General features: G+C 41.6%; 1 protein-coding gene across 1 annotated transcript; it reads left to right on the forward strand.

The window, feature by feature from the left end:
• The first annotated feature begins 5,075 nt into the window (after positions 1-5,075).
• LOC141099935 (interleukin-8-like) lies at positions 5,076-12,448 on the forward strand. Its single transcript, XM_073588060.1, has 4 exons — positions 5,076-5,195; positions 6,997-7,132; positions 8,695-8,778; positions 10,841-12,448. The coding sequence occupies exons 1-4, from the start codon at positions 5,129-5,131 to the stop codon at positions 10,863-10,865; spliced, it is 312 nt and encodes a 103-aa protein (XP_073444161.1). The 5' UTR covers positions 5,076-5,128; the 3' UTR covers positions 10,866-12,448.
• The last annotated feature ends 372 nt before the right edge of the window (positions 12,449-12,820 follow it).

Genomic DNA, 12,820 nt, shown 5'->3' on the forward strand with positions numbered 1-12,820 from the left:
GGAAAAGCTGGTTACCAGATATAAGCTTGCAGAGTTGAAAACACAGAGATAGCATTCAGGATTAACTGCTTGCTGACATTGAATGGAGACACAGGAGTGGATTCAGAGCAGAGATTGGAAAAGATGGTTACCTGTATGAAGAGAATAGAGATGCATGTCACATTCATCCATGTTATAACTGCCAGTACTTTGATAAACTGTACTTCGATAAAGTGTGCATAAATGCCCCCTGCACCTTAAGTTGAGATGTCGCCATCCAGAGAACCTCCGGGAGGCGGCGAGCCTGCAGGGGGTCAGCGGATACCCCACACACCAGCAGAACCAGGCTGGCCTTAGTAGACCACTGGCCGGCCATGGCCGTTGCTGTTCCTGGGGCTGCCGGTCCTCAAGAAGGAGGACCAACCGTGGCAGAGGTCTGCAGATGGAGCCATGCACAGTACATCAGATCTGAGGGCGGCGAGTATAGCCCTCAAAATACACTACCCTCATACATGTTGTAACAGCTGTCACAGGTGCGGGGGTCACTGAGGGAGCTGCTACAACACTAGCTGACACTGCACACACAGACAGCTTATACTCCAGGGGAAGCAGAGGTTGTCATATATCTGTAGTAACACCTATAGCCTCTGGTGTTAAAAGAGTGGGGGAGGATTGCTATAGGGAAACAATAGTCTGTACAGTCTCCCCCCTAGGTTGTCATCTGTGCAATTAAAGTTACAATATGGCATAATGAATTTATAGATATCTTGTTCTTACTACCAGCATCCAAAGATTTTGGTAGCCTGGATAAGGATTAGGATAGGTGTAGACCGATAGCCGGGTTATTTAATAATTGCCTGCATGCATTCTGTATTTATGCCAGTGTTACTGCGGAGAAGTTCCCCACCAAATGCTCTGGGTTATATCTTTCCAATATCAACATGTAGAATAGTGTTATAAAATTTTGGTAGTTTGAGTTGGTATTTCTAGGACGAGAATTTTAGTCAGAAGCTAGCTATTTATTCATCGTTGAAATGGGGTGTTTAAGATGTAGGTTTGTGGCTTAATCTAATGCTTCCAGATAAGCCATCTACATTTCAACCTCAGGTACCAACTCAAACCATCTTTAGAAAAGGTACATGCTTTGCTTTCAATGAGACACAGTCTAATTCCTGAAAATACAAACATGAATGCTCCTTTTGTGGAGGAATCACATATTCAGGGGAATTTGTAGTTATATTCCGCGCTGCCGCAAGAAAGGATTCCAGGAGATAGATGTCAAAGATTCATAGTGGTTTATTCAACGCGTTTCGGGGGTCTCTTGCGGCAGCGCGGAATATAACTACAAATTCCCCTGAATACGTGATTTCTTCTGGTCGTTAAGGACCTGTGGATCTGCAGCAGCCGCCAGACTATATGCTTTCTCTCATCCTAATCAGGTGAGCAAATTTCTTAGTGTAATTTCTCCCTGTAACGCGGATAAGACCCTATTGCGCTTTTGTGTCTCCTTTTTTTTGCAATAGCCTTTTGTGGAGGATCGCACCCGATGGACAGGTGTTCTTTAACCCCTTAAGCCCCAAGGGTGGTTTGCACGTTCATGACCGGGCCAATTTTTACAATTCTGACCACTGTCCCTTTATGAGGTAATAATTCTCTAATGCTTCCATGGATCCCAGTGATTGACATTGTTTTATCGTATGTGGATGCCTCCGCATGCATCGTTTTGACGGTGCGGCGAACCACGTCGAACGCAACGAGTTGCATTTTGTTGTGATCGCTGCACCGTCAAAACGACGCATGTGGAAGCTTCCGCATACATTGGCATGGCCTACGTACCTAATGGTAAAGATAGGGTGCGCAGGCTGCATGCCAACATAGGCGGAGCTGACGGGAGGAGGTGCGGCCATGGACGGAGCTTCACGGAGGAAGTCCGCCTCCCTCCGCAGCTCTGCTATACGCTAGTGTGAAACTAGCCTTAGAAAGGTTATTTAGCAGCTTGGGATGTTTGGTCTAAATTTTGTTTTAAAGGAAGGCTAGATGTTGGAGCATGTTCAGTGCAGGTTGCTTTAATGTTTCTGTTATTTTCTGTGATAGGTGCTTTGCTTATTCCACAGTTGCTAATTAAGAGTATAGCACAATGGTTAAGTGTGCAAACTTATTAACAGAGAGCTTTGATTTCAAACCCCACCAAAGGAACTTAGTCCATTTTTCGCGCATGCGCAGTATGCTTTGCCCAACTGCGGGCAAAGCCGAAAAGCATTAGTGTGCATGTGCCGGTAAACTATGACCCGGAACACAGAAATGGCAGCAAAATACTTCTGGGACATAGTACTTCCGGCGCATGCAGACTACTTTTTTCTGGCTTTGCCCGCAGTTGGGCAAAGCATCCTGCGCACGCTCGAGTGGAGATTGCAATGCGTACGCGCAAAATATGGATGAGAACTATGAAAATTACCTGAAATATTGTGTACAGCGGCCAAGGAGGGGTGGAGGGAAGGCGCAAAAACACCTTCCATCGGACTCAACTAATTTACAAGTAATAAAACAAACTGACGGCACATCTAGAACTGCCGTCAGTTTGTTTTATTACTTGTATACTATTTTTCTGACTGAGCACTCCGCCCTTCATCCAGTGGTGATTTTAATCGCATTCAATCACATGTTTGGTTCCTATCGTCCTATATATACAGGCTTTATCATGTTACTAGCCAGAGGTCAGTTCACACCAGGCAGTCAGTATAGGGACCCATTCAATCTGAGATCACCTTGTCGCTGGTGAATGGGCTCACATCTTTTGGCCAAATTTTGTGCTAAGTATCTCATATGTTTTTCAAGATTGCAAAAGCCATTATGCTATTCATATTTCACTTATTTCATATTTGATATGCCTTATAAAAGCCATTATGAAATGTATTACTAAAGCCATTTTGCTATTCGTATTTCACATATTTCATATTTGGTGTGCTGCCATTTTCTATTTAATATCAACTAATTTACATACAGCGCGGGTGAAAGAAAAAAGGTATTTTTGTGTGATACATGGGGAGTCAGAGGAATTCAAAACTAGGTGGGAAATGTATAGAAAACACTCAATACAATGATTTTTTTATCTGATAAGCCGAAAATGATTTATTTGTGCATTTGTTTATATATAAGGCATATACTGTAGCTGAATTTGTGTGGGTGAAATAGCGTGTGAATGGGTATGTGCACACATTAAGTATTTGTGTCAGGAAAATCGCAATATAAGATACACTTGGTTTACCTCATTTTTTATGCATTTTTTACTTGTTTTTTTTCTCTCATTTCATTGGATAGGGTGAAAAACACTGAAAAAATTGAAATACTGCACATTTGAAACTGCTTCAAATCTGCAAGAAAAAACTAAGCAACATGTGCATGAGATGTCAGGAATCTCATTCACTTAGTTGGTACTAAGAAATGCTGCAGTTTTTACTGCAAAAAACACAGCAAATACTAAAAGCATCACTTTGGGTACTTTAAATCTAAGTCCACTGTCTGATACTCCCCTTCTGGCATCTTCATGTATTATCACCACTGATCTGATCCATCTCCAACAGTTTGTGACCTGCAGTATTAGACCTTTGTATGCGGTATTATTCAGTCACTATGTGATGGTAATATGTGATCTGGTCATGGTGTGACAGTATTTGTCCCTCGTATGTGGTATTATTGCTCTTGGTATAGTGGATTGTTTTGTGTATGGAGGTCACATGTCCTCTCTGATATCAATACAATGAGACAGTAGCAATTATACACTTAAGGCCCCTTTACATTTAGCGATGCACCAGCAATCCCAACCACGATACGACCCGGTCAGGATCGCTGATGCATCGCTAAATGGTCGCTAGTGAGCTGCCACACAGGCAGATCTCACAGCAACGTTGCGACGCAGCTGCGGTTGTTACTTACCTTTCAGACGCGGCGATCCTGACGTCCTCCCGCCCGCTTCCACGCGTTACTTGTCGGCGCCACAGGAAGCCCAGCAGGACGCGCCCGACGAGAAATGGAGCTGCCCGATCTCGCGTGATCAGCGACAGACAGCGGGGGAGCCGGTCGGAGGTAAGTATCACACATAGCGATATCGCTAGCAATATCGCTGCTGCGTCAAAAAATCGGTGGCGCTTTAGCGATATTGCTAGCGATATCGCTATGTGTAAAATCCCCTTTACAGAGGTTATCTGGTGAAAATAAGTAATCGCCTATCCTAAGGACACATTCACACATTCAGTATTTTACATTAGTATTTGTAATCCAAACCAAGGTGTGGGTGATAAATGCAGAAGTGGTGACGTGTTTCTATTATACTTGTCCTCTGATTGTCCCACTCCTGGTTTTGGCTTACAAATAAGTAATGTAAAATACTGAACGTGTAAATGTGACCTGAGGATAATTGATAAGTTATTGATTGGTGGGCAATGACTGCTGGGACCTGCATCAATCCACAAAATGTGGAACTTTTATCACCATTACAATGGAGATTATATGTGACTCAACCACTAATCCATTCATTCCCTAAGTGGCTGCACTTGATTTTTCTGAAAGCACCACAGACCATGAGTGAAGCTGCGGACAGACATCCCACTTGCCACTGGATTTTAAAATGGGGATAAAAGTTCCCCATTCTTCCATTCAGTGCACTTTCTAAGGGTCAGATTTTTTTCAAGACTGGCCAGTGGGTCTGTAGAAGATTCGAGGGGTGGAGGTGGAGCAGGGGGTGGAGCCTGGGCAAAGTGTCAAGGGGGCCCGAAAGTTTTGTCAGTATGGGACCCTGAAATTCCTGGTGGCAGCTATGTTAATATTAATATTGTATCTAATGATCCAATACACATTTAAGGGTCAATAATTAATCTGTGATTTTTTTTTAATTCACAGTAAATAAAGCCAGTGACACATTTGTGAACTAAGTATTACAAATCATGGTGAATGCAGATATCTTTGTGACTCAGAAATGTGACCAACTTATGGAAGTGACTTATTTTGGAATTTACGTTGCTGTAATGATGTGATGTCAGAATGACCGGGCTGAATCTATTATATAAATTCACGTTACGAGCAAATTGAAGACAGATAATCTTGGACTCAGCTAAGCGAAAGGAATTCAGAAGTCTGCCAAGTATATTGAGCCATGAAGCTTGCTACAACATTCTGTGCGACTCTTGCCATCTTCCTGCTTTACACCACTGTAACAGAAGGTACTTTTTCCATTTCTATTTTCTTAGCTGTAGGACAGATGGAAAACAAATAGGAGAATTAGAGAATTTAAGAAAAAGAGTTTACCAATATTGGGCATATTATTTATTTCTACATATTTCTAATTACTGTATTCACTGAATGAAGCTGCCAGGATTAGGAAAACAACATTAGCCATTTTTTTCCCCTAAAAAGCTTTATCACTATAGTCCATGCGCTGGGGATGGAAGTGAATGCAATAATAGACACAGTTCATAAACAACTGTTTTGGGGAAAAAATGTATACCTTTTTTGACAACGCTTATAAATTAGTTTAATGCCCATGTTAAATAAGTTACTATAAATGTTAGTTTTAATTTTCTTTCATAAGTTCATTTTTTATGTTTCACTTTGTTTTACTTGATTTGACCTATTTCTATATTATATAATTTCTAATAATTGTATTTGAAATTGACAGTTGAGTTGAAATTTATATTTTATATGGTTGGATAGGTTCTAACCACATTCGGAATTGGAGACTGACATATACCTAAATTTACTATTTTCTATCATTACCCGAAGATATGTCAAAAGAATATTCCTTCATGTGTGTGTGTTTGTATATATATACCTATATATATATATATATATATATATATATACATATCTATACACAGCATATATATATATGGATATATATACAGTATATATATGTAAATGTATATATATGTCACTGTATATATATATCCACTATTTATCAGTATATTCTTGCCTCGTCTACATTTAAAGGTAATCTGTTTAAATGATTAACCACCCAGCCTATAAACTGTTTATATGGCCATGTTGCTCTATGAACGATAAAGTCATGCGTACCTTTACTGATGCAATCTGTTCTTCTCTGACTGAAAAATCATTGTTTTAATTATTGTTTTAATTCATGCTTAAATAAGACTTAAGTGCTCTGGGAGTATCAAAGCACTCCCTAAGACCCTGCCTCCCGAAACCCACCATCCACTGCTGTACTAGCAAGCCCCTTTGCTATATAGTTAAACCAGTGAGCTGGTAGTCAAGCAGAGGAAAGCGGGACCAGGAGGGAATAAAGCAAGGCAGGAAGAGGCTTGGGAAGTGCTCTGACAGTCCCAGAGCACTTAAGCCTCATTTGCATATGAATTATAGCAGCATTTCTTTGCCTCAGTAAATGTGTAGATGAAATTATCTTTCAGAGAGCAACATGACCATATAGACAGGATTTTTTGGGGGATTGGGGAAGAAGGAGTGGATCATTCTGACAGATCCCTTTCAAAAGCACAGTCAATGTATTAAATATAATTGTATCACAAAAATATGGGTCAATGGCAGGCGTAGTCCACTGGTTACTACTAAGGCTTGTACTCCACAGTTTATACCTGTATGCTGAACATGTTGTGATCATGGCAATCAATGGGAAATGCAATGCAATAATTCGTATTAGTATTCTGGATACTGGCATGGAGCCGATACGGTAGTGCACGGACACTGTAACTCTCCGTTAGTATAGAAACGTACAGCTTTTATGCACTGCGGTATCGGCGCCAACTGACTTTGGAGGAGTATGCCATGATTTGTTTCGAATTATTGTGAAAAAAAAATCTTTGTGTCCCTCAGAGAAACTAAGAGCTTGCAGCATAATGAGTGTGAGTACACTGAACTCAGTACTAATGCAGTAGGCTTATAGGCGCCCTCTATTGGTGATTGTGGAGATCTAAAATGATATTATTTATGCAAACTTTCTTGTCCATGGTATAGATTAAAAAATTTATTAAATATAACTTCTCAAAATTTTAGGTATGTCTTTAGCAAGATTAGGATCAGAGCTAAGATGCCAATGTACCAATGTTGGAAAGCCAGAAAAACCAATTAAAGGCATGAAAAGCTTGGAACTTATACCCAGTGGTCCCTCCTGCAAAAATACTGAAGTGATGTGAGTATTTTATTTACAGATGAAAATTTTACATTTTCTTTCATACAGCAGCAGTGTTTTTTCTTTTCTGGAACCTGAGCATTAAAAGGAATCTGTTAGTGACACTGATCCTCTGAAGCCGTCAATAGGGGCATCTAGGTCACAGAAAGTTGAATAAAATGATGCCTTGATATCTGTGTTCCGATGTCTTATTCTCAAGAAATCAAAAATTTTTCTTAATATCTAAATTAGCTTTTAAGATCTACGGATTGGAAACAAATATCGCTGAAAATCTGCCCCCAAAGCTTATTTTAAATTAAGAGGGGTGTGACTTTCTTTCAGCGGAGGGGGCCTGAAACAACTAGTCCTTTACTGATAATCTGCTGATAAAACAGAGATTTCATCAATGCTACCGCAAGCTGCCCAGTTAAGGCCCCGTCTCACTAAGCAATCTCGGTAGCGAGATCGCTGCTGAGTCACAACCTTTGTGACACAACAGCGATCTCACCAGCGAGATCGCTGTGTGTGACAGCGATCAGCGAGCGGCCCCCCTGCCGGTATCGCTGATCGCTGCAAGAAATCTCTGGACATTTCTTTGGTCGCTGGTCTCCCGCTGGCCAGCACGCATCGCTGTGTGTGACAGGCAGGAGACCAGCGATCAGGTGTAAAAAAATAATGAAAAAAATAAAAAATATAGTTATTCTCACCTTCCGACGTCGCGTTCAGCCATCCTGCCTCTCTCCACGCTCCGGTCCCAGTGATCCTTTGCACGAATGACCGCGAGACTTTGTTATCCCGCGAGACCGTGACATCTCGCGGTCATTCGTGCAAAGGATCACTGGGACCGGAGCGTGGAGAGAGGCAGGATGGCTGAACGCGACGTCGGAAGGTGAGAATAACTATATTTTTTATTTTGATTCTATTTTTTACAGGATGGCAAGCGATGCCGGGCGCTCGGCATCGCTGTGCTGATCGCTGGTGAAGCTGTCTGTGTGACAGCTCACCAGCGATCACATAGCGACTTACCAGCGATCCTGACACCTTGATATCGGTGTCGGGATCGCTGGTATGTCGCTTAGTGAGACGGGGCCTTAAGTAATACATTGCTGGTATCATGCTCTTTGCCCCTACATCATGCTTCTCTTAGATTAAATAGTAAAAAACCTACTGACAGATTCCTTTAAAAAACTGCAAGTAAATTTGTCATAATAATAGCAAATGTGGTTACAAATATTTTAGTAAGATACAGGTATAGTGCAGAGTGTCCACATCGTCATTCACCTAAGGAGAATACCACACAAGAGAAAGATTTTCATAGGAATCATGAATCCATATACAATCACCATGTAATTTTGAGGTCTAACGGAAAATCCTTCTCCTTGTGAAGAGTGCCAGGCCGGTGTAAGGAGACTTATAGGCCATTCAGTGCGCCTTCGGGTAATTTAAAATGCAAGTATCCTCTTCAGAGAGGAAGAGGACTAGAACTCTATGGGAACCCATAAAAGTCAAAATTCATCCTTTATTATAGTGAGACATTTACCTAAATTACTGTACATAAAATATGTGTCTCGTTTTATTTTCAGAATTACTCTGCAAAGTGGAATCAGGACTTGTGTGGATCCATCAACCCCTTGGGTAGAAAAACTAATCAAGAATCTATTGGAAAAGTAAGATACCCTTAACTGTCACTATTTGTCATTTGTTGCTGTGCTCCATCTTAGATGCTTCTGCAAATAATTTCTGATAATCACTGCAAGCAAATCTAAAAAATTGGCCTGAAAATGTGCTGCTTAAAAGTGTATGGAGGGGATCAGTTGATCAGGGTTTAGCTAATATATTCTTTAAAATAACCACTTTAAGGCAAATCTGTCAGGTCCAGATTCCCTGTGCAAGTAAAAGCAGAGCATAATAAAGGTGATAATTAGCATCCAAAGCTTGTGGGTCGCCCTCCCAGGGCTGTGGGGTACTCAGTACCGGGCCGGTGTCAGCGGGATGTGTCACAGCAGCGGTGACCCGGTCCGTGGCCCTGGGCGCCCAACTAATAGGGGAAGTTTGAATGGTGGAATGTAGTTAATGGAATAGTTTGTGATGCCACCTGTGGTGTTCGGCAAGTGAGATGTTAAGCCGACGCTGCATGCAGATCCACTGGGACTGATGGTAGGGTGCAGCAAAGATGTAAAAGCTCCCCACAGGTGAAGCTGTAGTCCCAGGGCAGTGTAGATGTGGTTGGCACGGGGATGTAGCAGTGCCGGAAGGGTAGGAAGCAGACAAAGACACAGCGGGATGTAATTTCTGTACCTTTACTTGATAAATGCAGTCCAGGGTCCTGTTCTTAGTGCTTATTTGAGTGAAGTACTCCTAGTACTGAGTTACACTGAAGTTCCTCCTAATTCTCTTCTACTAGCACTCCTCGTATGGCAGACAGCTCTAGCTGCTATTCCTCTCTTGGCTCACTCCGTGCTGTTGTGCCTCCGAGCCTTAGATGGGGGTAGGGCATTTACAGCCTCCTCCTCCTCTGGTGTCTGTTGCAGGACCGTTAGTATCCGTACAACTGTGGAGACCAGGCTCCAGTTCATGGGCTCTCGCTGTGAGGGAGCTCTCTTTCCTCAGCTCAACCTCCAGCTTCTCTCCACAAGTCTGCACACGTGGACCTCCTCACACTAACTGACCACTCCTCCCTCTTGGCCCTCAGAGAACACTACTCCCTTCAATTCCAGTTCAGAGTTCCCCTTGCTGGCCTGGAGTGGAACTGTGTTGCATGTATAGGTTAACTGCGAGAGAGACCCTTCACTGCTTCCAAGCCTGGCATTACCCTCCCTGGAGGAAGGTAAAGCCACTGTGGCGGCCATACTCCTGGGGGCACCACATTTGTGTCTGTCACAGGTAGCAGTCAGCGGTGAAAGGAGGAAACAATGTTATAATTGTGCTGCTTTCTGCCATTGGGGCATGGTCCAGCACTGAGCAGTCATGGCTGTCCTCCAATCATGCCCACTGTTCAGCTGACTGTGAGTGGGGTGAGCAGGGAACTCTATATACAGATATACAGGGCATATGTGGAGATAGTGTTATGAAGGAGACTGGCCACAGTACTGAAAGTGCAGCACCCGGGAGAAAATTAACTTTATTTCTACGCTGACTTTCAGTCATGGAACCGTACCCAGAACAATTAAAGCCAACGCTCACGGCAATGAGGGCGGCAGCTGTAAGCACGCCCCGGCACTGATTGACCACCGCCTCAGCTTAGCATCAGTACATTGCAGTCTGCCAAGCAGTGTTTGGGTGTGGTTACAGTCGCTGCTCTCGGTGTTGTGAGTGGTGACTGTAATTGCTCTGGGCATGCCTTCATGACTGAAAGCTGGCTGCTCCCAAAAGAAATAAAGGTCATTCCTTCCTGGGAGCCATGTTTTCACTACTTCGGCCGGACACCTTAATAACTCTATTAGCCTGCAGAATAACCTTATATCTGCAAGTTAATAGCATTATCGACATGACAGGTTCCCTTTAAAAAGCAGTTAGAAAAGTGCATAAGAAATCATGATAAACAGACTAGTTTTTACCACATACTAATTAAATTTAAATTTACCAAATGGCTGCAATGAAACAAAGAGTGAAAAATGTAAAGGGGTCTGAATACTTTCAATACCCACTGTATATTCAGTGTGCATTATTGCAAAGCGAATTATGCATATATCATTTTTCTAACATTTGTAAAACTTTTTTACTTAACAGGCAGAAGAATGAAGAAACAGTTTAAGATATTACTTCTACCTTACCAGAAGATCATCTTACATTCGATCATGGATTTCAATGTTGGAATACGTTTATACTTGTTATGTTATTAAGACATGAGTAATTTATTCTCTTTACAGCAGTGATTTGTTTAGCTGGAAAAATGAATGCATATTACAATGTGGTTTGGTTTTTATCATCGTCAGGCTAATTTCAGACATCCCTATTTGACTACAATGCCTGGTTTGATCACGGGTTCCCTGACCCAAACTAACAGCCTCATAGGTACATATGAGGTCATTGTGTTCAGGTGAGAAGACTTGCAGTTGGTCAGGGCATTAGGTATGTGTATCGATGGTGAAACCGGGATATCTGAATTCAGCCTTAGGGCACAGTCAGGCGGCAGTATAGCATAGACGACGATCGCGCCACAATGCTCGGACTGGTCGGCGGCTGTATAGAAATACCTTCTGTCACACTCGGGTCAGGAGAGCTGCCAGCAAGTCCAAGCATTATGACATGATCCTCGTCCATGTTATATGCCCGGATGATTGCGCCATTAGGTGTAGGTCAGATATAGGCCCCAGACTGCAGGAGCAGTGGCTTACTTGGATCAGCTAATTAGTGGGGTCCTGAGTGTTTGACACCCATGGATCATGTATTGAGGGTCTATTGAGCTTGCTGGCAAAACCAAATTAATGTTGTCAATATCAGAGTATGAAACATAAACTTTAATGGAAAATGCAAACATTATTGAAAAAAGATTTTAAAAATAAGAAACATGCTTAACATAACAGTAAGTTGTGTGAACAGGTCCTGCTCTATAATATTTGTATATTTATTTATTTATAACTACTTATTGTATTATTTATTTAATATTTAATGGCTTGCCTGAGATTACATAAGGGTCGTCTTATTTCCCGAAACAGTCACTGCTAGCCGTAGTTTGTATTATGGATCATCCTTATTCGACAACATCTAAATATACCCTTAAAGTCTGAGCTGTCACTTTTTAAAAAAATAAATTAGCAACTTAAATTTGCTTCTTAACCAAGCTCCACTATGTGGAAGGATAAACAGGGACAAGACGTCAGTTTGTGTTCTATTCATTTAAACATCTGTTCGTTCTGGGATCTTCAGTCCAGTGGGCGGTCCCATCAGTGACTGACAGCCCCCTCTGTATAAGTGTGCATAGAGATATAGCTGTCAGTCATTGATGGGACCGCCCACTGGACTCAAAATCCTGAAATTTGCCAAAGATTAAACTATGAAAACACAAGTTATATTGAATCTTTTCTCACAAAACTACATACAAATCTTCTCAGCCCCCCTTCTTTATAACATAATGTCTGCGGAATGAATTGTAATTTCATGGTGACAGGTTCCCTTTAAGGGAGAATGAATTTTGAACACAAGGTAAGGAGGCAAATGTGTTTCTTTTGCTCCAGTACCAAATCTCATCTAGAATTTCAGGAGGGTAAATACATTACCTGGGCAGCAGGTATAGCAGCTATGGGAGGCCGCAGCCTGTTTTGAGGTCCTATAGTTACTTGTTATTCTTCAGTAAAATGTCATACCTCAAATATACTGTATATCCACTATTTTCTACTCCAAGGTTTTTTTTGTGTAACTAATAATGTTTTTGTATTGTATATGTTTTATAATAAATAAACATATTTTTTCATTATTTGATATTATTTATTTTATTTTTGTTGCATTTTATCTGAAATAAATTAAAAAAAGAAGAAAAAAAGTAACTTGAGGCTACCAGAGAAGGTATCCTGTTGTAAGTGGTTGTGGATCAATAATAGAGCCTGAATATGGGCTGATGTGAAAGAGTCCTTGGTTTCCTCATATTGGTTGTGGACTGCTTCCAGGGTGTTCTAGTGTCAGTGTGAGCCCAGCATTTACCTAGAACTGTGCGTTGCTTTGTAATCAACAAATTAAAAGGGTTTTTCCAGATGTAATATTTTCGAAAGC

The sequence above is a fragment of the Dendrobates tinctorius genome, unplaced genomic scaffold, assembly GCF_039654945.1.
Source record: "Dendrobates tinctorius isolate UK_male_01 unplaced genomic scaffold, ASM3965494v1 ptg000011l, whole genome shotgun sequence".
Classification (NCBI taxonomy): domain Eukaryota; kingdom Metazoa; phylum Chordata; class Amphibia; order Anura; family Dendrobatidae; genus Dendrobates; species Dendrobates tinctorius.

What these genes read in the sequence shown, in the direction of transcription:
- LOC141099935 (XM_073588060.1), top strand. Translation starts at nt 5,129, where the DNA reads ATGAAGCTTGCTACAACATTCTGTGCGACTCTTGCCATCTTCCTGCTT. An exon ending in TTACACCACTGTAACAGAAG is followed by an intron (nt 5,196 to 6,996) that starts GTACTTTTTCCA and finishes TCAAAATTTTAG; the next exon opens with GTATGTCTTTAGCAAGATTA. An exon ending in TGCAAAAATACTGAAGTGAT is followed by an intron (nt 7,133 to 8,694) that starts GTGAGTATTTTA and finishes TTTTATTTTCAG; the next exon opens with AATTACTCTGCAAAGTGGAA.